This window comes from Scyliorhinus canicula, chromosome 11 (assembly GCF_902713615.1).
Source record: "Scyliorhinus canicula chromosome 11, sScyCan1.1, whole genome shotgun sequence".
Lineage (NCBI taxonomy): Eukaryota > Metazoa > Chordata > Chondrichthyes > Carcharhiniformes > Scyliorhinidae > Scyliorhinus > Scyliorhinus canicula.
The window spans coordinates 124,043,100-124,067,469 of NC_052156.1; the positions used below are offsets into that span (position 1 = coordinate 124,043,100).

The 24,370-nt window shown below is 46.0% G+C and overlaps 1 protein-coding gene and 1 long non-coding RNA gene across 3 annotated transcripts in view; one reads left to right on the forward strand and one right to left on the reverse strand.

Annotated features, from left to right (window-relative positions):
* The window catches only part of ccdc87 (coiled-coil domain containing 87), a 174,548-nt gene that overhangs the window by 54,330 nt on the left and 95,848 nt on the right, over positions 1-24,370 (forward strand). For both annotated transcript variants that reach the window (XM_038811295.1, XM_038811294.1), the window contains exons 7-11: positions 905-999; positions 1,513-1,682; positions 13,672-13,804; positions 21,263-21,469; positions 23,318-23,434. In XM_038811295.1, coding sequence (XP_038667223.1) covers positions 905-999; positions 1,513-1,682; positions 13,672-13,804; positions 21,263-21,469; positions 23,318-23,434 — 722 coding nt within the window. The remainder of the gene's footprint in view (positions 1-904; positions 1,000-1,512; positions 1,683-13,671; positions 13,805-21,262; positions 21,470-23,317; positions 23,435-24,370) is intronic.
* LOC119973353 overlaps positions 6,842-24,370 on the reverse strand; it is a 90,970-nt gene continuing 73,441 nt past the window's right edge. Inside the window, exons 2-3 of the long non-coding RNA XR_005462294.1 lie at positions 9,755-9,795; positions 6,842-7,049 (exon numbers count right to left, since the gene is read on the reverse strand). This is a non-coding gene — a long non-coding RNA (uncharacterized LOC119973353). The remainder of the gene's footprint in view (positions 7,050-9,754; positions 9,796-24,370) is intronic.

The following is a 24,370-nucleotide window of genomic DNA, read 5'->3' on the forward strand; positions in this document are numbered from 1 at the left end:
AGAACAGGTCTAGAAGGCAGAACCTGCATATCGTCGGTCTGCCTAAAGAAGTGGAAGGCACGAGTGCTCTGAGGTACATCTTGAGGAATGTTGGTGGCGGAAGGGGTGCTGGACAAGGCCCAGAGGTGGACAGAGTGCACAGATCTCTAAGACAAAAGCCAAGAGCACGGGAGCTGCCACAGGTGGATTGTAAGACTCCACAAGTTTGTGGAAAAGGAAAAGATCTTGCAATGGGTCAGGGAGAAACAGAATGTTATTGGGAGGGGGTAAGGTCCGAATGTACCAAGACATTGGAGTGGAACTGGCAAAAAGGCATGCTGGATTTAACAGGGCCAAGGCGGTGCTTTATCGACGACAGTTTAGATTTGGGGTACTCTATCCGACAAAACTGTGGGTGACTTACGAAGGCCAGAAGTATTACTTTGAAGCCCCAGAGGCGCCCAATGACTTCATTAAAGAGCACAAACTGGGGAGGAACTAAACTTTAATGGGAGGCAGAGGAGCTGGCACAATGGAGTTCGGTGGCTATGGGTAATGTGGGTGTTTTTTTTCTTTTCTTCCTAGGTGGAGGGTTTTTATTGGGTCGACTATTTGTTGCAGGGGTAATAAATTTGGAAGGGGACAGCTGTCACCCCCCCCCCCGGGGCCACTCCTGCTGCCTGTGGCGGTGTTAATTTTTTGGGGGGAAGCAACCTGTGGCTTTGTATGTGTCTTTGTTTGGGTGTGAGAGGGTGAGGCCTATGGGAAGCCTCTTATGCAGACCAAAGAGGGGAGGGTGGGGGGATTAACAGGAGAAGCCTTCTCTGTGAATGTATACGCACCAAATTTGGGATGATGTGGGGTTTGTGAGGGGTCAATTGAGAAAAGTTTTGACCAAGTTTAACATTGTTTCCTCCTTTTACAGTTGTTGCAGTGCGAACTGCTAATCTTCTGAAAGTACAACAAGGACAACAGCATTTCACCAAAGATGTTCAGCCAGTGCACCATACATCTCTAAAGGTAATATTAATTCTGAAAAACTATTTAAAATCATATCCACTGCCCTTTTTAGCTCTGGTCTCATCTGTGTTAGAGGGTTTTGAAACTGGAAGACAATTGATTTGTTTTTCCTTGTTGAGAAATTTGATGCAGATCTTTGACTATTGTCACTGCTGCGACTTGGAAGTTGTGATCTACCTATGTCAAATTAGTGGGAAGAATCATCCGGCCATTCACGCCTGCAGGATCTTCCATCCACGCCTGCAGGATCTTCCAGTCCCGATAACGACAAACCCCTGCCTTGGGTTTCCCCATGGGAGGGGGTGGATTGAATGTTGAATCTCATTGACAGCAGCGGGACCAGAAGATCTCGCTGCCGGCCGACAGCTGTCCGCCTTCCACCGCTGAGAAACACGCCATGGGGGATGTGGAAAATCCCCTCCCCCTCCCAGTGTCTCATGAGATTCTTGTCACAAAAAATGGGGAGTATTAGGATTTGAATGATTAACTGCATACACTCTATTTTAATTTCAGAGTTTTCAATCCAATTCAAGCCTGAGTATAGGAAAATCTTCTAAAGAGGCGGAAGATACTTTATCCTTTCCTCAAGGTCCCCAAACCACCTTCGTGCAGGATTTCTACGAAGTCGCAAAAGCTGAAAGAAATGATCAAAAATATTTGTCAATTGCTGATGATCTCCAGAAGTAAGCACCACTTTATTGACTTGAATTAGGCTACAGCAGAGTGAGATAAAAACCTTTCTGATTTCTAATTACAAAATATTCCTAAAAAGTATAATTTGCATAGATGAATCATGCGTTTGTAATTTGGTTTTTGGATATTGAGAGCATTTTCTGCTGAAATGTAACCTCTAAATTAATACGGCTCGAATATACATAGTGGTCTCTGCCATTGTCTGTCTGGGGAGGACCTCAGGAAGAAACTAATTTGGCCTCCTGTAGTGCAGTGGATACCCTGACACTCGTGTACTCTCATGCATGTAGAATGGTCACTCAAGTGAGATACCTGATGGGCTTCCGGTACTCAAGAAATTCTCTGCTGGGCCTGTTTACTGCCTTTGTGGAGGAGAAGTGCAACTTGACTAAAATAAATGCACGTATCAGCATTTTATCATAGAATCCTAGCATTTATAGTGCAGAAGGCCAGTCAGCCCAACGAGTCTGCACCGGCCCCCCGAAAGAACACCCCACACAAGCCCTCCACCCTATCCTTGTCACCCAGTAACCCCACCCAACCTTTTTGGACACTAAGGGCAATTTATCATGGCCAATCCACCTAACCTGCACATCTTTGGACTGTGGGAGGAAACCGGCGCACCTGGAGGAAACCCACACAGGCATGGGGAGAACATGCAGCCCATAAAAAGAAAGAATGAATTAGATGTGGAAATGGCACTGCCAGGCAGGAAGCCAGGAGAATCAGTTGTCAACCCCCTCTGCTGAATCCACACTTGCTATCCCAGGCTCTCTCCCCCATCCTCCTCCTGTTAGACTCACTTCCTTTCTCCAGGACTCCATACTTGTCCCCTGGGCCTTCCATCCACTCGGCCTTCCACCAGCGAGCTTCTTACCCTGGACCTTTCACCCCCACTCCTTTGTCCCCGTCTATCTCCCCCTTAGGCCTTGCCTGTGATTAACTTTATTTGTATCTCGCTATCCCTGGGCAAGAGAATAATGCTGTTTTCTGCCAAACAAAGATCAGAGGCTTCCTGGAAGTTGCATGCCAGCAATTGGATAAAGTTGGGTGGGCTCCAGGTCAAGAGGATGTAGGGATTCAACATGGAGTGTGCTTGGAACAGCACATGTGGCCCCAAACAGCTCCTTTATGTTGAGCGCAATGATCTCCTGCTCTTTTAGACCCCATTAAGATTGGCTTGAAGCTGAACTTTTAGAGTATTTACTTCTTTCCTAACTGCTTAATTGGTCACTGAAATCACAGCAGGAACCTATGTATGTCACAGGACTCTGATTGGAAATATTAATGAGACTGCCACCTGAGTAAGAGAACTGTTCAATGAAACAGCTCATTTAAACCTGCTAAAGAGTGGGACTGGAGTGGTAGAAGGAGACCATCAATTTTAACATCTGTTTCACATGGTTTCATTCCTAAGTAACATTCAATTATAAGTATATTTGATAACGTATGCTCTTTTTTTTACTAGCTATGAATATATCAAACTGTTTTGTAAATAATCCTGTGAAATACAATGAGAAAATATGTTCTGCCTATCCTGTTCTGTAATGGCATCCCAGCCATTGAATAAACCCAAAGGTGAATCATGAGGATTTTAAAATTTGAATAACTTCCCCTGCCAATATATCATTTACTGCCAATAATATTATTGTGGCCTCAGGTATTAGGCAAAATCTGTGATAAATATCATCAAGGTTCATCTTTGGAGTTTACAAGGGCCAAGTCTTCATTGTCTAACTCAGAGGCTTGGTGGAGCCCAGTCCTAGAGTGTTCAGGACAGCCCAGGCCCCGAGAGCTCAGTGTAGACCCAGACCTGGAGGGTTCCCACGGACTCAGGTCCCAGTCCTGACGGCAGGGAGTTCTCATCAGCTTCATAACTTTTACAATAATGTCTCAGAGTAAGGCAGGGGTAATTTATAGTATTTGGCAGAATTTCTAGGGAGCCTAAGGATGGGCTTGCTTGCTTTCCTTCCTCTCCCCTCCAGAAAGGAATTCCTTGGCCTACTCAACATGACTCTGTCCCCCACAACCATCTCCCTCTCATCCTCTACCCAGCCCTTGCAGTCTCCTTCCCTTCCCTCTTCCCCTTTTCATAAATGGAATTCCATGAATGTGCAATGCATGCTCATGCAGCATCTGGTAGCCATTTGCCAGTTGCTGAATTTGATAAATGCATGTTATTTGAACTGAAAAGTTAGTTTAATGAGGTGAATTTTATTCAACAAGAACTGTGGGAAGAACAAATGGAGGTGATGTCATCAGAACCTAATGAACCAATTAGGGCATGCATTGAGTGACATCATTGTGATGCTAACAGATGTGAAGATGAATAATTTTGTTGGGTTGACCCAAAAAACGGAAATATCAACACTGTTGCTTATCAATTGATAAAACTAAACACTCGGGGGAAGAGCCCTGGTGACTAATGAGACACTGTGGGCGGAATTCTCCCAGCATGCCTGTGGTGTGTTCGGTGGTAGGTTGGTGTGAAAAATCTTGATGGAGCCAAAACATCAGAAACCTGTTAGTGTAAAATCACGTTGTAATTTTCCCATTGGTGGTTTATTGGGAGGCCAGACGTCCCGCAAGAAGGTATCATAAATGCCATTTGCATCTGATGAATGCTCATTAAAACAGTTGCCCACCGATGTCCTGTCTGTCCTTCCAATCTTGCTTCAGACCATCAGGAAATCATGTCAGCATAAAACCCAATTGATAAAGAGTGGGATGCACAAGTCAACCTTCAGTTCACACGAGGCTTTGAGTTGAGTGCAACAACAGTTTTGCCATAATACTGCACTGCTCTTGATGCGCTGTGCAATACCGAGCCAAGCCAGCCGGTTCCTGCCTCAGTCTCCGTGCCGGGCTGGTCTGCATGGACAATGTGGTGCAGCTGGAGCCATGGACCCTCCTGTGTCAGCATCTTTGTACAGGACTGCATCTGGGGTTGGGGAGTACTGGGGTGTCAAACACCCACCCTGCTCAGTACCCACATAGTCTTGCAGCTGCATCTTCGGTCCTTACAATACAATTTTATTTTTATGCAGTTATTAACCCGTTTCCCATTTCAGACCCTTCTTTTGGCCCTTAGCAAAACCCTAGTTGACCAAATTAGTAGTATAGAGTTCCTCTCCCCTAACCTCTGCCTCCCTCTGAACAGCAGGCACGACAAACAAACTTCAGTTCCATACTCAATGCTTAACGTGTTCAGTGAAAGCAGCTGCTTATTAACTCATTCCAAACCACAACCCACGTTGTGATCAATGATGTTGCATTCTAATTGGCCTAAATGAGGCTAATTCTTAATTCCCTTGAGGGGTTCACGATAAATTTGTTATTAGTTTCGGTGGGCATGATCAGTTTCAAATTGGTTTCTCGAGGGGGATTAAAGTTTGTTTGTTATTTTACTTTTAAAATAAAGAATAGAGTGGTAAAGTTGCTTCTGCCCCAAACACTAATAAATAAGTTTACAAAGCGTGAATATAAAATATATATTTACATTTAAAAGTACTACAATGTTGCAAAAGCTAATTACAGACCTTAATTCTCAACTTACAAAATGAAAGATGGTTACATAATGTGAAGTAAAATTACTTCCCTTAAACATCCAAGTTAAACTACACTAATTTAATGCACAAGCTGAATGTTTTAATACTTGTTTTTCTTTGCACAATAGGATTTTGAAATTAGAGAACGGAGCTGATAATTTTAATTGCGAGGGAGGTGGATAGTTCCTCACCAGTAATTGTTCAACCTTGACGTTTTGCATCATTGCCTTAAGGCCTTATGTTGTTTCCCCCTTGTCAATTTTGAGGATGGTGCTAAGACCAAGTCATGTGTCCCAGAATTAAACATAAAATCATATTGGGTTGACCTACTTCAATTGTGTGTAAATTAAACTAAAACAAATTAAACATCAAGTTGGAATTGGACCATTTGCTATGTTAATTTCATTCATTGATTGCTATGTGGATTAAATGTAATTTCAATTCGTGAGTCATGTATAAAAAGGTTCCAGTTTTCACAGGGTGAGATCTTACTCCTTCACCCCTTGTCTCATTATTATTCTTGATCACTTTCTTTCTTTATCTAGCCCTTGAGTGGAGTTATCGGCACACACAAAGAAAAATCACTTGCTTTGATTTCAGCTTTCTCTTCCCATTTTGTTAAATTTCTGTTAAATTCCATTATTTTCCATAATCCATTGTAACTTGAATGTGATCTCTGAATAATGTCAACTTAGAATGTTGCTCCTTTCTATGTGACACTCCCAACCTGCACATCACCTCACTCAGTATCATTTAAAGTAAAATCATGCATAGATTTAAAATATTCTCCAGTTCTCCATTCATCTGTGTCTGGGTTTAATTACTCTCAGGCCCTTAATTTTTCAAATCCAAATTATTTATCTTTTTACTTTAATTTTGCTTACTTTGACAAGTATCAGTATGTTTAATTCTATCCTAATTGTTTTAAAGTCAGTTTCTCTATGGAGTATGTGTTAGCATCTTGATCATTGAACAGTGTTGTTTCACTCTACGGCCTCATTAACCATTTCATGCTATGTTTGTCAAGTAGTGTGCATGCCTGGGACCTGTTCTTCAATGCATTATTCCAAGTACTTCCAAACCCTTGGACCAGGCTATTTTGAACTGGTTTCTGCATATTAGTTACTTCACACATAACCCTTCTGCACACTGATTCAGTGCCCCATGTGTCATGCCACACATTCTTGAATTCCATGTGATCTTATCAAAAGATCTCAAAATTATTGTTTATCTCTCCACTAGGTCCTGTTGCCTCAGTGGTGGTCAGGGTATCAAATTCTGTTCTCTTAAAAAAACATAGACATGGACACAAGCGTCACCAAGAGAAAGCTCTAAATTTACTTACATCATTTATACTTTCCTTTTGTTAGAATATACATCAATACCCAACCTAAATATCCCATTGAATTGCACCTAATATCACAATTCCCATTTACACTTGATTTCCTGGCTCTATCTTCTACCCTCAGTCACTTAATTCTATCCAGTTTGGTGCATCCCACAAGCTACTAATCAATCCCAACCACAAGCTCTGGAGGAATTTTGCGGGCCAATAAAATTTTCTCATCTTTAAAATAGAAGTCAAACATTTCTATTGGATTCCTTTAATCAAATTGATTCCAGGCATGCGTGTACATCAGATGTCCCAGATGCGAGCACTTCTGGGAATAACAAATGTCCCGAATAGGTTAAGATCTATGTTTATTAAAAAAAGTAGTCCATGACTATTGCTGCCTGTGATATTGATAATCTGCAGATAAATTCTCATATTCTCAAAACCACTGCCAGTTTGGTTCCACTTGCAGTTACCTGTAAAACAAAAAAAGAAAAGATCCAATCTTCTCAGGGAAAAATGGATTAATTCATCGAATCATATCTGACAATTCAAGGGCAGCATGGTGGCGCAGTGGTTAGCACTGCTGCCCCGCGGCGCCAAGGTTCGATCCTGGCTCTGGGTCACTGTCCGTGTGGAGTTTGCACATTCTCCCCGTGTTTGCGGGGGTTTCACCCCCACAACCCCAAGGATGTGCAGGGAAGGTGGATTGGCCACGCTAAATTGCCCCTTAATTGGAAAAAATGAATTGGGTACTCTAATTTTCTTTTAAAAAGTCTGACAATTCAAAAACTTACAGTTTTGTAATTCCCAACTCCTATATGAATGTCAGTACATCTTCAGCTGTGATTAGCTTCAGCTGTTAGACAAAGTTAATTCTTTGCTGTTTGAAAAGGGACAGAGTAAAAGTTCTCAGATGGAAATCATGGGCGGGATTCTCTGACCCTCTGCGCCGGAATCGCGCCTGGTGCGAGGGCGGAGAATACCCGTTCACGCCGGAAATTCAGCGCGATGGTGTTTCCGCAATTCTCTGTGGACCTGTCAGTCCCGCGTGCATGGTCTTCGTGACACCGGTCGGGGATCATTGGAACAGGCCCCCACAGCGATTCTCCGCCATCAACCGCCCGAACCCCCGCAGGCATGGTTTACATGTGATACCACCCAGCGGGAGCTGGGACCTGCGGCCACGGTGGTGGTCCTGGTGAGGGGGGGGCGGGATGGGTATCTGACTCCCGGGGGGGGGGGGGGGGGGGGGGGGGGCAGGGGGGCTTCAGTGGTGGCCTGGCCCATGATCGGAAGCCACCATTTGGCAGGCCATTGCAATCTGGGAGGGACCTATCTTCCTCTGCATGGGCCCACTTTGTGTCTCCGCCATGTCGGCGCCACCCATGCCGAAGTGGACCGCTGTGAGCATGTGTAGACCCGCCTGCGGCCGGCATGCGCATGCACGGCCACGCGGTCTGGCTAGAAGGGCCCCACCGGCTGCCAGAGCTGCGGGTCACACGCCGGGGCTCTATAGCCCCCTGGAAAACGGAGAATCACCCCAGACGTTCGAGGAAAAAGTCTGGAGTGATCCTCGCCCGTTTTCCGGCAGACATGGGGACTTAGTCCCCAGAAGGGAGAATCCCGCCCCATAACTTCACCATCCTTCTTTTATTTTAATCTAACAGGAACACGCCCGGGGACTAATTTTGATTTGACAATCATTCCTTTTAAACTTTTCCTTTAGTATCCAATCTCAAAATTTTCCTTTTTCATTGTGAAAATTGTGTCATTTACAACTCTTGAAACCTTACAGAAAACTGTTAACCCAAGGCCAATCCAACACCGGATTGGTCCTAGTCATATCAAATATCTCGAATTTCAATCAACCCTATCAAATTAAAACAATCTAATTTTCATATGCGTGAATTTGTATCCAGATTAACATTCTCACATGTTTATCAAAATATCCTGGAATTATGGGCTGGATTCTCCACCTCCCGACGGCGAGAATGAGAATTGCGATTGGGCGAAGAATCGTGTGCGCAATGGAAAAATCACTATTTGTGCCCGATTCTTTTTTTAATTTAAAATTAATTTAGAATACTCCCCCCCCCCCCCCCCCCCCCCCCCCCCCCCCCCGGTCAGGCGGACTTCTAGCGGGGCAAATTGGTGCGAGTTGATGACAACTCCGTGCCCTCAGGATCAGGTTGGCCTGGCTCAGACCGCCACTGCTGCAGTATCTGGATTTAAACACACCCGTTTAGTGTTATATACAGGCTCCTAGCTGCTCACACTGATGGCTGTTCACTGTGACCTGTGAATGTCCAACGAGCCTCTGGTGATGTGGGTACCCAGCCAGGCTGCATCTCTGGAATCCCTCATACCCCAGAGGTATCATCAAGGGGATGGATGAGCATGGCCAAGCTCAGTGTGGCCCACCAAGTGTTAGCACTTTTCAGAAGCGCTGCCCCACTGCAGAGTAAGCAGGGCATCAGCACAGCTCACCTCAAAGAAAGGACAACTGTAACAGAGCCTTTGGAACCCTCCAGGGCAGAAGCCTCATTAGTAATCCCACCCCTCAGGATCACAAGCTGTCTCCTGCCGGTGAGGCTTGCAGCATTGACCACCTCTACCACCAGGCGCTGTTCAGGAGGGTGGGCTTGAGTCTGCGGCCCACCCTGGGGAAGAGGGTGTCCCTCCTCCACTCATTGGCATCGAAAAGTGGGTCCACCTTGGATGACCAAATTCGAGGAGCAAGACGGCTCTGAGCCATCTTTGTGGCTGAAATGAACGTGTGGTGAATGGAGCTCTTAAAAACAGCCCCTGTGCTTACACTGCCAACTGGGCCAGGAATTTATTTTCATTCGTACCGGCAGGGTTCTGGCCTATTTGCGTGTCCTCTATCGCAGAATGGATAGCGCTCCCAAAGGAAGTGCGGGAATACTTAGTCTCCCAGGAGAATCCTGGCCTATGATTCTGGCCAGTAAGCATGATTCCAGGTTCATAAATTGCAAATTGAAAAAAAGATTACTACACTTTAGCTTTTTGACTTAAATTACTTCAACTACTATCACAAAATCACAACATCAAGACAAAATACATTAAAGCTTGAAGAATACAACTTACAAATATTACCAATACCCAAGCAGAAAAATGTAGCACGTGATTTAAAACAATGACAACCAAAATGAATTACGTCAGTGCTCTTGTGGTTCTGTTTTCAAACTTCCAAAATGCCTGTAATTAAAAACTCCAAGATCAGGTTAATTGTCCAGAAAAGAAACTTAACATATGTAGCCCAAAACAATGATAAAACAAATCTACGAACATCCACATAAAACAAACAAAACACATGGGTTCTTGCAGCTTGTAAATTTCAAACAATTAATTCTCAGCATTCTCTCGTCATGAATCTGCATGGCGATAGCAGTAGACAGTATTCAAAGGGCCTTTGATATGCATCTCTCCTGGTAACAAAGTTAGAACAGCAGTTTAGAAAATAAGTATGAATAGCTTATGGAGGGGAAACAGATTATAGGTGATTGAGAAGGTCATTGTGGGGATATACATATGTTAATGTATAGTCAAGGAAGTTGATAGGGGCAGACGGCCAAATATACAGAAGGCATAATCAAAGGTATAATTTCCAGACTCTGCAAAGCCAGGAGAGGCAGTTACCATCTCACAGTCTCAGAAAGCATACAGGCCAGTTTCCAGCCACCAAGCCTAAAGGTCAAGTTTACAGCAAACAAACTTCTAAGGCTTAGAGCCAAGGCAGTGCAGAAAACCTTTGTAACTGCAGTTTTAACATATCTTCGCTGGACCGGAAAAAGACGGTTTCCAGATCTGTGTTTCGTCCCTGAATTGTGTGGTACCTATAGCTGGTTATTCAATTTGGATGTTGTTTGGGAACAGGAGAAGTGTTGCAGAGATCAGGTATCGTAGATATATTTTGTAACAATGGGCACGTTCTGTATAAACTGTGTGTTTCATAATTCCATACATCTTCATTGCATGAGAGTAGAGTAGCCCTGTTTGTGTGTATTTGTCTTTTCTTTACTTCAATAAATAGTCTTTAATAATTGTTACATGATGACAGAGTTATTTATTTCCACTTTGGTTTCACATGACTCTTCACACCGAAACAAGCCCCCATGAACTGATGTTCCAAGTTGGGATACCCTCGCAGATAATATCAGCATACTTCATGACACTCGCTGCTACAGCTTCTTAAAGAGACAGAACACTACAAGCTCACAATCCCTTAATCAAAATTTAAGGAAACAATATCCTCCATTCTCATTCATTGTAACTTAACTTTTTTTTTGTTTCAAATGATTTTAGAGGCAGCACCTCTTCTGTGTTGATTTAAAATCTCAAGCACATTCTCACTCAAATACATTACCACCTGCAAAATCAGTATCCCCAGATTGTGAGCTCGAGGGAAAAGAAGAAAAACACTGGGCTCTGGGTCTGTACTGGTTGGAGTTTAGATGGATGAGGGAGGATCTTATTGAAATGTACAGGCTACTGCGAGGCCTAGATAGAGTGGACTTAGAGAGGATGTTTCCACTTGTAGGAAAAACTAGAAGCAGAGGACATAATCTCAGACCAAAGGGACAATCCTTTAAAACAGAGATGAGGAGGAATTTCTTCAGCCAGAGGGTGGTGAATCTGTGGAACTCTTTACCACAGAAGGCTGGGGAGGCCAAATCACTGAGTGTCTTTAAGACAGAGATAGATAGGTTCTTGATTAATAAGGGGATCAGGGATTATGGGGAGAAGGCTGTAGAATGGGGATGAGAAAATATCAGCCATGATTAAATGGCGGAATAGACACGATGGGCCAAGTGGCCTAATTCTGCTCCTATGTCTTATGGTCTTATGGGCTATATTCTCCATTTGGAAAACTATGGGCTGGTTTCTCCGTCCCGCAGCACCAGATTTCTGATGTGGTACGCCGTCGGGATTCTCTGTTTCGCCGGCTGCTCAATGGGGTTTCCCATAGCGGAGTAGCCCCATACCGTCGGGAATTCCACGGGCTGCCGGCAAAACGGAGAATCCTGACGACAGACAATTCAGCCCTATGTTCTCCTGTAAGCGTCATTCCAGGTTCATAAATAGAAAAAAAGATTCCTACGCTCGTTTTATGAGCCCCTTGTGGTCGTAAAGCAGTTACCTTGTTATGCAAATTTATGTATGGCGTGGAAAACGAGGGGTGACCCTATTGCAGGGCCCGAGGGTGGTCAGATCACCCTCATACCTGGGGTGGGGGTGGTGCGCAGACAAACCAGGGGTTGGGGGCTGCTGTGCAGTGTGGGGGGAGGTGAGGATGGCCTCGGATGATCTCTATAATCTTGGTGTGGTGGGCCAAGGGGGCCCCACCGTGAGGTCTGCCACTTCAGTTTCACGATTGTAGAGACGACAGGTGGACCTCGCCCATTCCCGGCCGTGGTTCCCGGCCGTGGGGACTGGAGAATCACGGGAGGGCAGACGATAGGGCGCAGGGCCTGCTAAATAGATAAAAATGGGTTGTTACGACCCATTTGCATTTAATTCCATGATCCCGGTGACGTGCGGCATGGAACTTGTTCACGTCGCCAGCAAGGGGTCGGAGCATGGCACTCGATCCCGATTTTGCCCCGTCGCCCAATAATCCGTCCCATCGTGCAACACATTCTGGGCATCCCATTGTTTCAGGGTGAGGTGAATTGACATAGTTCCTTCGCCTCCTCACTCTGCGACAAGTTCGAGTTCCGTTTTCTCGGCTGCCGCCATTTTAAGCGCACTTTGTTCGTGCACTTGGGGACACCTGTCCACATCCCACAGTCACACTTGATACTTGATCCCTGGGACACACCGCTGACTCTTCCCCCCCCCCCCCCCCCCCCCCCCCCCCCATTCACCCACCGCCACCTCTTTTCCGGGACATACAGCCCCAATTCACCCGGTCTTGGGTCTTGTATTGATATGTATATGGCCAGGTTAGTGATAGGTTAATAATTACATCTTTGTGTAAATCAAACACTGGAGGGCATTACTAATTCTCTGTATTTAAGACAGCCTCTCAGGGAATTCTGGGAGAAGCTGAGAAGAATAGCATAAGGAGAAGCATGGTGAAAGCACAAGAAGAAGCTTAGAGTAGATAGAGATAGCAGAAGGTTAGATGATTGTGTAGTTAGTGACTAGATAGATATTGAGTCATGCAAGATAGATTCGAAATCACTTAATTATTTTTCTGTAGCTCAGTAGAGTGTGCAGACTTCATTTAATTAGTAGTGTAATAATAAATTAGTTTTGTTTCAATCTTTTGATTGGTATATTCTTTGTCAACATTACATCGGGTCATTCTGGAAGAAAGGACAAAAAATACAACATATTACCAATCATGGTAATATAACATGCTACCAGGAGTAGAAACATAACAGGTCTAGAGTTCAGACCCTTTCAGTTGGACCTCTGTTCCAGTCTGACGCAACTGCCAACGAGTATTCTTTCAAATGAAACAATACTCATCAGAAGATTGTCCTGTCTTCACAGAGGGCCGAGTCGATCCTGCCGACCACGCCACTGAAAGGGAGGGAATCAGCACCCTCCAATTCCACAAAGAACGAACGAGACTCAAGTTTCTTTGTTCGCTGTTTTTTATTCAAGCGGCTGCAGGGAAGCTATACCCATAGAAAATGGAGCGTAAGCTTCTCGGTCGTTATACTGTTATTCGGATCATAGTCATTTGCATTTTCCAATTATAAATTGATATAACTTAATTACAGTTATCCAAGCAATGTTGATGCATGTATACTGGGAATATAACATCATGTTTCCACTAAGAATCACATTTGCCCTCCAAACCCCGTTGGACCTGAATCAAAGTTTTTAATGCAAAACTAATTTTACTGAGTGGGATGACAAGAATGGATGACTTTACTTCTCCGGAAACCCCATTTGCACATCTGGAGGGAACGGCATCCTTGGAAGGCCTGGCACAATGGCCATAGGATGATGTCATATGGTGAACAAAAACTTGGACATCCAGCCAGCTCTGTGTCTCTAATAACAGAATTTAATTTTTATAGCCAATGAATATAATTAATATAACTTATGTTTTCACAGGTTGTTGGAAATTTCCACTGTAGATGAGGAGGGAGACAGTGACCCTGAAATAACTCTTCCTGCTCTGATTGAAACAATCACATATGCTGACACGTGTGAAATTAAAAAATATAAGCAAGCAAAAAGACTGATGGTAGTGTTACGAATTCAAAGTTTATAGGATTGTTATATTTTGGAATTGTCTCTTTTATTTAAGTAAAATCGAGGAATGTGAGAGTCATATGGTCTGCTCCAAATTTTGTCCTGACAACCAATCTCAGTGGCTTGGTTGCTGTGGGGACAGTGGAGCCCTGGTTGACTTGCTGGGTCAACAAGATGTTTGCACTAGTAGAGAATGGTCAGAGTAGTTGTGCTGACCATGGGTAGGCTGTTAATCTCCAAGTCTCATAAGGAAGTGCTAGGAATGTCAGGTTTTATAAATGGATATACTTTAAGCTGCCTGTTCAACTCGAAGATGGAATAGAATATAGCTAATTAGCATATTTACCTGGATGTAACCCCCATGTGATTCATATTGCCATGGAGATGAGAAATATCAATGAAAAGCCATTGTAGTATGGGATTGTGAGTTTCCAAAGATGCCATTGAACCTCAGAGACAAAGTCTGTCTGCAGAGGCGGGGAGAAGGAGATGAAGGCAGCCAGTACTGTATCTGAAGCAGAGAAAATGCTGACTCCGTTGTTCGTCACGCAGAATGTTGACGGGAGCTTACATTCGATTTGAAGAGACTGGGTTTGTGAGGATTTAAAAGAGGCTGGAAGATTTACCTACCATGGACTAAAGGGGATGCATCCCCATTTTAAACCTCACCATGAAATTCAGTTATGGGATTAGAAATAAACCGGCTGGGAAAGAAAGAGAAAGGAAGCACGCTATTGGGAACTGAGAGTAACGTTGTTATCGTTCTTGGAAAATAAAGGGAAATTAAGAGACAGCCTAACACATTCCATGGTGTGGAATTTTCGGTCACTTTAAAAGTTAATTGAGGAATTTCTCTTCCAAAGTTTAAACAATGTTGGGCACGATATACTGGCCATGTTGCATCTGACAAGAGTGCGATGTGGCTGGTAGATGCCGGGTGAGGCCTCGCGGGCTTCCCGGCAGCCATGACGCCTCGCGAGATCTACCCAACTCCCGCATGGCGGCGTGACCAGAATCCCATCTACAGTGGGTGGGACCAGGCCATGCGTGCTTAAGTCTTGTTTAAACTGACTTAACCATACTTACCTTTGATCTTCCGGCCTCTCGGGATCTACCAACCTCCCCAGGGAGGCCTCAGCCGGGCGTCGTTCAGTACTGGGCAACACAAATGTGGACCAGGTGGATTGGCACCTGGGGGTCTCCCAGGCCATTGGAGGCCTCTGGGTAGCCTGGGATAGTGCAGGATTGCCCCCTGGCATCCTCCCTGGAATGTGGACAGTTTGGCACTGCCTGACTGGCACATTGGCACTGCCACCCTGACACTGCCAAAGTGGCCGGGTGGCACTACAAAGCCAGCTGGAGCACTCCCAGGGTGCAAGAGTGGCACTGCCATGGGTCAGGAGCTGAGGGGGGCCATGCCCATGAAAAGAGGGTTGAGGGTAGGATATGAAGAGTGGGGGCAGGTACATAGAGGACCCTGGGGCATTGTGGAGTGAAGGGTGAGGGTCCTAGAAGGGGCGGGGGCCTGAGGGGGAGGGCTCTCAGGGAACCCCATAGAGGAGCGTCCTCACTTGGTGGGGGTGGGGTACTGCCATGTGTGTGGGAGGTGACATTGCCCATGCACGGTGGGTGTGGGGACCCACAACCTCACTTAAAGATGGGGGAACCCTTTTAAATGGCGGCTCGATCTCTGAGTTCAGCTTCCCAGTGGCGAAGAAAATTCAAAGGGCAGAATTTAACGGAAACATTTCTAAGCTCATTTGTGGCGTTTTTTTCAGGGAGTTCCCCCCCCCCACCCCCCGGCTCTGCCGGCGAGTACCCTACCACTATCAAATGACACGTAGTCACTTTTTTGGGTCTTGGGGATTCTGTCATCGATTTAGCCCACACTTAGAATTTTTTTCAGGACTAGGCTTTGTGCTGCTTCATTGTGTAGGTTTCCTCCACAATCCAAAAATGTGCAGGTTAAGTGGATTAGCCATGCTAAAGTTGCCCCTTAGTGTCCAGAGATGCGCAGATTAGGTGGGATCACAGTGATGAAATGGGGGAGTGGCCGTAGTTAGGGTCGTTGCAGACGTGATGGGGAGAATGGCCTCCTTCTGCACTGTAGGGATTCTATTGAAATGGATAAGATATATTTTGTGACCTGTGTTATTCTTCAAGTTAGCGCATATTTATGAAGATATAGAGCGCAATTCTCCGGAAACATTTCTAAGTGTGGTAGTGAGTGGGAATTGCTGCGAGCTTCCCGGGGCTTGGACCAGCGAGGTCGGCGCAATTCAACATTAATTGGTCCATTTAACGAGGCCTCAGGGACATCTGGTCGCAAATGAATGCTCGCCAGCTGATTCGTAGGGACCCTGCTCACCACCCCCCCATTATCAAAGTTTGAGCAACACTTAAGGTACACTTGCTCAGCCAACTCCAGCCAGCTCGCAACAATGGCGCCGAGAAGACTGGCCCCAGTATTCGGGGTTGCTGACCTAGAGAAGCTCCTAGATGCAGTGGAGGTCAGGAGGGATGTCCTGTTCCCAGGAGGGTCCCGGAGAGTCAGCCACAAGGCAGCAGGTGCTGCTTGGAATGAAATAGCAGCAGCTGTCAGCTCAGGGAGTGCGACTATGGAGGACTGGCCTTCAGTTCCGTAAGAAGGCCAACGACCTACACCGGGCAGCATGAGTGAGTAGACACCAATGCTGCCTCCTCCCCCCAGGAGCATCCACCTCCACCAACTCCCCATGCAACACCCAATCCCCCTTCAACCCGCACCCCCGCAACCCTCCCTTAACATCTCCACCCCACCCACCTCTGTGAACCACGCATGTGGCTAACGATGCCCTCCCTATGACTCCTCAGTAAAAGCATTCACATAACCGTCAGGACTGGGCCCAGGCGAGCGGAGGGGCGCTAGACATAAGAATCCTCATCTCCTTTCAGGTGCGTGCCCTGGAAGTGACTGGGGTGGCCGGAGATAGATCAGTCACCCATGTGGAGGCTGGCGGACGCCGCAGAGGTGAGGAACCACTGGGCTTCACCCGGGGGACTTGTCAAAAGTGAGTTGTTATTGCCTTACTGACTGACCCATCGCTCCCACTGATCACATATCCATTCTCCTGCAGGTCCTCCAGCTGACGGTGCTGGCCCATCCCAGGTGGTCCCCCCTCTCTTCACTCCGACGAGAACATTTGGAGGAGAGCTCCAAGGATGCAGCTGTTATAGTCGTGTCACAGCTGTCATCCCTATCCTCCACCAGCGCAGAAACACATACCTGGGTGGGACATGTTAGTGGACAGGCTTTGGGGCACAATCTAGTGAGCACCACACCTCTGATGATTCACATCAGGTGGAGGCAGGAACTCTCAGGCGAGACAGCAGTCGGGGGGCTGCTGGATCCCAGGATACAGCTGGGTCCCAGCCTGATGCTGAGCCTGTGGTACAGAGGTATTTGCAGTTGATGGAGACGATGGGGAGTGGCTGGAACATTCGAGGGAGATGTCAGTGTCACTCCAGCAGATTTATTTTCGCTTGCAGGAGTGCCAGAGGCTAGGGGTGCAGGAGATGGAGCCGGCAATAAGTGTCCCCGAAGCCAACACTGTTAGGGTGGCGACCGCATTGGAGAGCTTGGTGCACGATGCCGGCACATGAGTGAAGGTGTCCAAGGCATCGTTCAGTTGGTGACAACATGGCTGAGGGTCTATGCAGAATTTGACTCGCTGAGGGATGCAACCCAGTATCAGGCTGACCTTGTAAGCTTCTACAGGACATGTCCCACTCTCAGATGGGCATGGCCGAGGCACTGCGGATCTTGCCCCAGTCGCAGGTGGGCATTGCCGAGGTGCTGCAGAGCATGTCCCAGTCACTGATGAGCATCGCTGAGGGCTTTGATACAATGGTGCGGACCATGGGGAACCGTCCGGGCCAGATGATGCAGGGACAACCGGGGCTCTAAACATCTGTCCCTCTGTCCCAAGGTGAACCGCGGGGCCCTATGGGCACTGACTGGGAGGAGGGGGCGCTGAGTACCAACCTGGACTCGTTCCATCGAGTTGCAATAGGTTTCTGAAAATTTAAAGTTTACAGTCTGGTGAAAATTTACAAATTCAGCCGGTTGGGTGCCTTGATCTTCCGCTGTGAGCGCCTCAGTCCCGGTGGTGATGCAGGCGCCGACTTGGTCGCCTGTGGCTCCGGGAGACTGTGTCCTGGTGTCCATTGGGGTACGCCACGTAGGCGTATTGCGGTGGCAGGTGATGAACAGATGAAGTCCCCGACGAGCAGGGGTCCTGAGGCGCCGTCCAAAATGGTGTCAAAGATGGCGGCGCCCACGGGGTGCACATGGCGGGTGGTGTTAAAGACGGCGGCGCCCACGGGTCGCACATGGTCTGCTGGGAGGAAAATGGCGGCGCCCACGGGTCGCACATGGTCTGCTGGGAGGAAGATGGCGGCGCCCACGGGTCGCACATGGTCTGCTGGGAGGAAGTTGGCGGCGCCCACGGGTCGCACATGGTCTGCTGGGAGGAAGATGGCGGCGCCCACGTGTCGCTCGGGGGTGCAGGAACACTGGGCCTATGTACCGCAGCGATCGACCGTTGTCCCTTCTTTCCGCAGGCCTTGCAGGTTGCACTTTGCGCCGGGCAGTGCTGCCGGGGGTGTTTTGTCTGCCCACAGAAATAGCATTTGGACCCCCCGGGGTTGGCTGGCTGCTGTGCGGCGCAGGCTTGGGGTTGGCTGGGGGCGGCCGCTGGTGGGGCCCACGATGTCCATGAGGGAGCTGTGCGGTCAGGGGTATATGCCTTGCGGTGGGGGGCGTAGGACTGTACGTTGCGGGAGGCTACCGTTAGCGAGTTCGCGAGTTGCCTGGTCGCCGCGAGGTCGAGCGTACCCCCTTCTAATAGGCGCTGGCGGATTTATGCCGACTCCATGCCCATAACGAAAGCATCCCTGATTAAGAGTTCTATATGTTCAACGGCCGAAACTGCCTGGCAATCGCAGTTCCTCGCCAGGATGGGCAGGGCATGCCAGAAATCGTCTAATGACTCACCGGTGAGTTGCTGCCTTGTGGACAGGAGATGCCTGGTGTAGAGTTTGTTGATCGGCCGGATATAAGTGTCCTTTTAGAAGCTCCATAGCTTCAGGGTAAGTGGGCGTATCCCGTATAAGGGGAAAAATTGCGGAGTTCACCCGTGAGTACAGGATCTGGAGTTTCTGTGCGTCCGAGGGCTGTTCAGTCGCTGATCCGAGGTAGCTTTCGAAGCAAGCTAGCCAGTGGTCGAAGGCCGACGTGGCGTTGGCTGCTTGCGGGTGCAGCTGCAGGCGATCTGGCTTGATGCGTAGTTCCATTGCTGTAATAACTGTGCTTAATAAATTGATGCACTATCAATTACGACGAGACGAGAGTAGAGGGTAATCGAGGCTTTATTAAGCAGAGATGTGTGGCCTCCTGCAGTTGCTACCAGAATGGGAGCAGCTCGGTGAGCACACACATTTATACTCTGCCTACTGGGCAGAGCTAGCAGGCAGGGATCTACTCCCGTACCTGTAGTACAGGAGCCTTACCGTATTCCCTTTATTATACAATCAGTGGTGACTACCACACTAGGGAAGGGGGTGGGGGGGGGGGGAGTAGGTGGAGTTGGGGGTGTGGAGGGGGTGGCACCAATGGGAATGGGTACAGCACATTAAACATTTTTTTTGCACAACCACTATGATGCCTCTGTCACTTCCTTCCGCAATGCGGGCTGACCTCCAGCCCTTTGCCCATCCCTCCAGCCAAACCGCCCTCTCCCTGGGGTGCTCACCACCCTCTGGTCGTGGACATGTCCCCGGAGCTGTGTCCCATCCCTGGGTGTTCGGATGTTGTGTGCGTGGTTTTACCTCCCGCATTATTCAAGCTCAGTGTCCAGGCATCAAGGTGTGATTGGGATGCTAGACACTGACTCCCACATGCTACGTGGCCCACCCATCCACCAGAATCCACTTGGCATGTGTGAAGTGCTCACTTAACCATGATTGCCAATTCCCTATTGGCAATGGCCTTCAGCCACGGAGCCAGAGGCCTCCGCAGTCAGTGGGGATTATGGGTGGTCGTTGGGGCATACGGGCAGTGACAAAGGTTCTCCCCAAAATGGGTACACACGATGCAGGAGTTGACATGGTGGTGCCATGAGCGGTTTCCCCCTGAGCACCTCTCCCCCCCCCCCCCCCCCCCCCACCCCCCCCACCCCCCCCCCCCCACACCCACCCTTCCATGGTGACCACCCATGGCCGAGGATTCCCCAGCCAAAGTTTCCTCACCCCCCCACCGAGCATTGGGGTGGCAAGCCCAGCGCCCCCGGTTGCCTGTGAACAAAGATGGCTTCTCACCTCCTCGGCTCCCCACAGAAGCCCTTCCACCAGGTTCACATTTTTCAAAAGGAGTACTAATCGACGCCAGCGTGAGCACTTTCTGGGGAGGCCGCTGAATGACAGAAGGCCGTTGGATATGGGGTGGCTCTCGGTAATTGCATGGAAACTGACTTAAGTGGTGATAATTGGTATCTTGCCACGCTACGAGATTCTGATTTCGCTTACATAAGTGGGCCAGTTACATCGCAAACTGTTTGGTGCCTGGCACGGATCTTGCCTTTGGGATCTCCCGCTATTCACTGGCCTCATTTCGCTTGAGCGAGAGAATTGCGTCCATGGGTGGGATAAAGGTATTATAGTCAAACTTTTCATGTTAATAGCTATTTGGCACTCCTGTGACTGTTCATCCACAGTTTCTAAGCAAAAAGTAAAAGTTGTGGTCATTTTAGCCATGGTTCGGTTCTGGGACCTTCCCCTCAAGTAGTAATATCAACTGGCATCGTAACAGCAGTTCTATGTTTGATCCTGATATTAAACCTCTCCCACTTCCCAGCAATATCTTCCTTCACCTTGTCCCCAGATAAACACTGCACTAACTATATTTGCATCTTCATTAATTCAAGCCTTGCCAGGTGCCTTGGACACCTTTAATGATTCCAGCAGTATGGAAACTTTGTGGTTTGTGAAGTATTTAATCATCGCCATCAACAAGTATTCAAGGCAAACATGCAATGCAGTTGTAAAATAAAAGTTGTTTTCAATAATGTACATTATATGCATGTCTTTATGGATGATGTCCAAATCATCAGAGTGTTTTTACACAATTTATATTTCAGAATTGAGATTTAGACTGAGTAAGATTACACAACATTCTTCTGATTTGGTCATCTTCAATAAATTACTTTGCATGGATACATAAGAGGAGTATGTTGTACAAGAGCTGTTTATTAATCTTAATTTGCCCAAGATCTATTTATAATTCACTCCCCAATCAAAGCATAAATTAATCTAAATAAATAACAAATAAAGAGGGAGAAAAGAATAAAAAATCTTGAGATGCAGTTCAAGAATACCTAGATGAATTTGCAACTCAACAAATTATTTTTTTTAGGAACTTGAGGAAGAAGAGAAAAAAGAAAAACTAAAGAAGAGAATTCAACGAAAGAAGATCGAGCATGCACAACCCGCCACAGTCAACGTCAGAGTGTCCAGAAGATCGATAGCAAGAACAGCAGATGTTCGAATATCGGACAGAATGTTTATGGACTCAGTCTATCTCCAAACATACCCAACTGTCTACAATCACATTGAGGGAGAGGTATTTGAACATATTAAGAAGATTATTGTTGATTAAAACAGGATCCAGACCTTGCTGGATTTTGTTTTGCAAATAATGTTTCACCCATAATTCCCAACATCGTGGGCCGAAGGGCCTGTACTGTGCTGTACTGTTCTATGTTCTCTGTCTCTAGCTATTCTATGTCTTGTCTGTTCATTCTCCTGAAGCGCACTTTCGCAAAAAGAGCGGAAATGCCTCTTTTATACCATCTGATAGTGAGACATCTAGTGTTGAATTGACTGTACTACTTTTGCATATATTGATCATGTATATTGATATACAGAGGTCACTACAGGAATAATTAAAATTGTGGAATCTCAATCCATCAGGTGGTAAATTGTTCTTGGAGATTAAAAACATTTGGTTTATACTTTATTTTCTTATTCTTTCTCTATAATTTTTCCTCTCTCTCAATCTAAAGTTTCTTTATTTTGCTTTATTTATCTTTCTGTACCTGAGTTGGTTGTAATTCACCCTCTTTCTTTTTCAACTCTAAAATCTCTTTAGTTAAGGAAATAAATTGTTGGTCCTATCCTGCATTGAGGTTCCAGATGCTTAAATGCCCTCACCAACCCGTTATCAACTCACACCTCCAGTAGGATAGAGGTCAAAACTATTGGCAGTGAAGTGTGCAGAGAAAGTTCTGAATAATAGTGCAAATTGTGAGATATCCTGCCCCAGCAATATCTGGCTCAATAGTTTAAATATTAAATACGAAAATACTTGCTTTTATATAGTGATTTTCATGTCTCAAAACATCCCAAAGTGCTTTCCAGTTGAAGGAACATTTCTGAAGTACAGTAACTGTTGTAGAAAATTTGACAGGCAGTTTTCTCACCAGCTCCCCCAAACAACAATGTGTTAAGGACCAGATAATCTGTTTTAGTGATATTGATTGTGGGATAAATATTGAACAGAATGCCCTGCTCTTTGAATAATGCCATGGAATCATTTACATCTATCCGAGAACCAAAAGATGGAGTGTTCCCTCAATACTACACTAATACAGTAACCTAAATTTTGTGCTCAAGCGAGTAGCGTAGGGTTTCAACCCAGATCTTTCTGATTCAAGTGAGAGTCCAGCCACTGAATAAATCTCATTCTATATATAAAATGTGTAAAGCTTAGTCTTGTCAATTTCTGATTAGTATATAAATGTTATAGAACAGTACAGCACAGAACAGGCCCTTCGGCCCTCAATGTTGTGCCTTATGTTACATAGTTTCAGCCAAGAGTACTTTTTCATGCGGTTATAATCGTACCTGTAATGTGCGAACATTTTGACTTTTCAAACCTTGAAAGTCAGTGCCAAGCTCCATGTTAATATTGGTTGAGTTGATGGAGAGCAGCCTCTCCACCCTGTGCCCTGGTGTGGCGGGGGGACCTGTTGGAATTCTTGACTCTTGAGAAGGTTAAGTTTGAGCTGAGCGGTAGGACGGAGGGGTTCTACAGGTCATGGGCATTATTCATTATGCACTTTCAAGAACTAGATAACATTGAACATTAGTTGAGGGGATGGGTGGGAGGGTTGGGTGGGAGGGAGGCTGTGTGTATTACGGGTGACTATGGGTAATCCCTGATTCCTTTTTGCCATTTGTTTATGTAAACATGCGGGCTGATGTTTGGAGGTTAGTGGGAGGATGGGATCGTTGTTATTGTTATGGGGATTGAAATATTTGTTACTGTTTATTGTTGGGGGGTGTAAATTTGGGAGAAAATGTGAAAAAGGAGGAGAATAAAAATATTTTTTTAAAAACTGGTTGAGTTTACTTGTTAAAGAAGTTAGAGTTTAATGACGCAAGCATATTTCTTGAAATTTTCTTAAAGGTTGACTCAGAAATGGTAACACAGTTGGACGATAACTTGGCCCATAGTGAAGAACTTCAAGAAATTTACAAGGAGCTTTTGAATGATATTCCAGATACGTATCTATTATTTGACCAGGTAGGAAATGTTCATTCTCATATGTGGATTCATTGCCAAATGCTATCCCATATGGTCGTTTTGGAAAAGCAAAGATGAAAGGAACATTCTGATTTTTAAATGGGTGTTTTCCAAAACTTATGACAGTTGTATGCGCCAGAAATTATGATGCCTAAAACTTCCTTGCTCCATTAACACATTATTTCTCTGTACGGTTGATAAGCTTCTTTAAACTGTTCATTTGTACCTATAAATAACTCAGAAAGTCTGATTTATAACAGAAGCAGTAATTTGAGCAAAAATATGTCAGGCTAAATATCATACCTATAACAGACAAAGGCCAGTACGTAATTTAAAGCAAGATGATGCCACACTGTATGACCGTTTGTCACACAAATTGCAGGATTTATTAAAAAATCATGGTGAGGAAGTTGCAAGCCAACCCCACTGCCAGAGTGCAAAGGAAGTGCCATGAACATCCAGAATATAAGCAAAAGTGGTGAAGCAGCACAATTCGACTATTGAATCCCAGTATTGATTAAGGAGTGTTTTGCAGTGCTGGAGAAAGAGGGCAGCATCAGTTTGGCTTGAGCTAAAGAACAAAAAAGCTGCAATTACATTCTTGGTGTAGTCCACAGGCCAGCAGGGAAGAATGCAGAGGAACACATTTGTAAATAAATTGCAGAGAGGTGGAAAGAAAAGAGTAGATATAATGGGAGAGTTTAATTCTTTAATTATAGACGTGGATAGTAGCAGTTTAGAGGGCAGAGAGGGGCAAGAGTTGAGGGAAACTTTCTATTTCCAGTTCAACAGGAAAAGAAACACTCTGTTAGACCTGTTTCTTGGGAATGAGATGGATCAAGTGTCAATAATGAAACTGATCATTATATCATAAATTTGGGCTGACTATGGAAAAGGATAAAGAACATCCACCTGGAAGGATAAGGGCAGCAGACA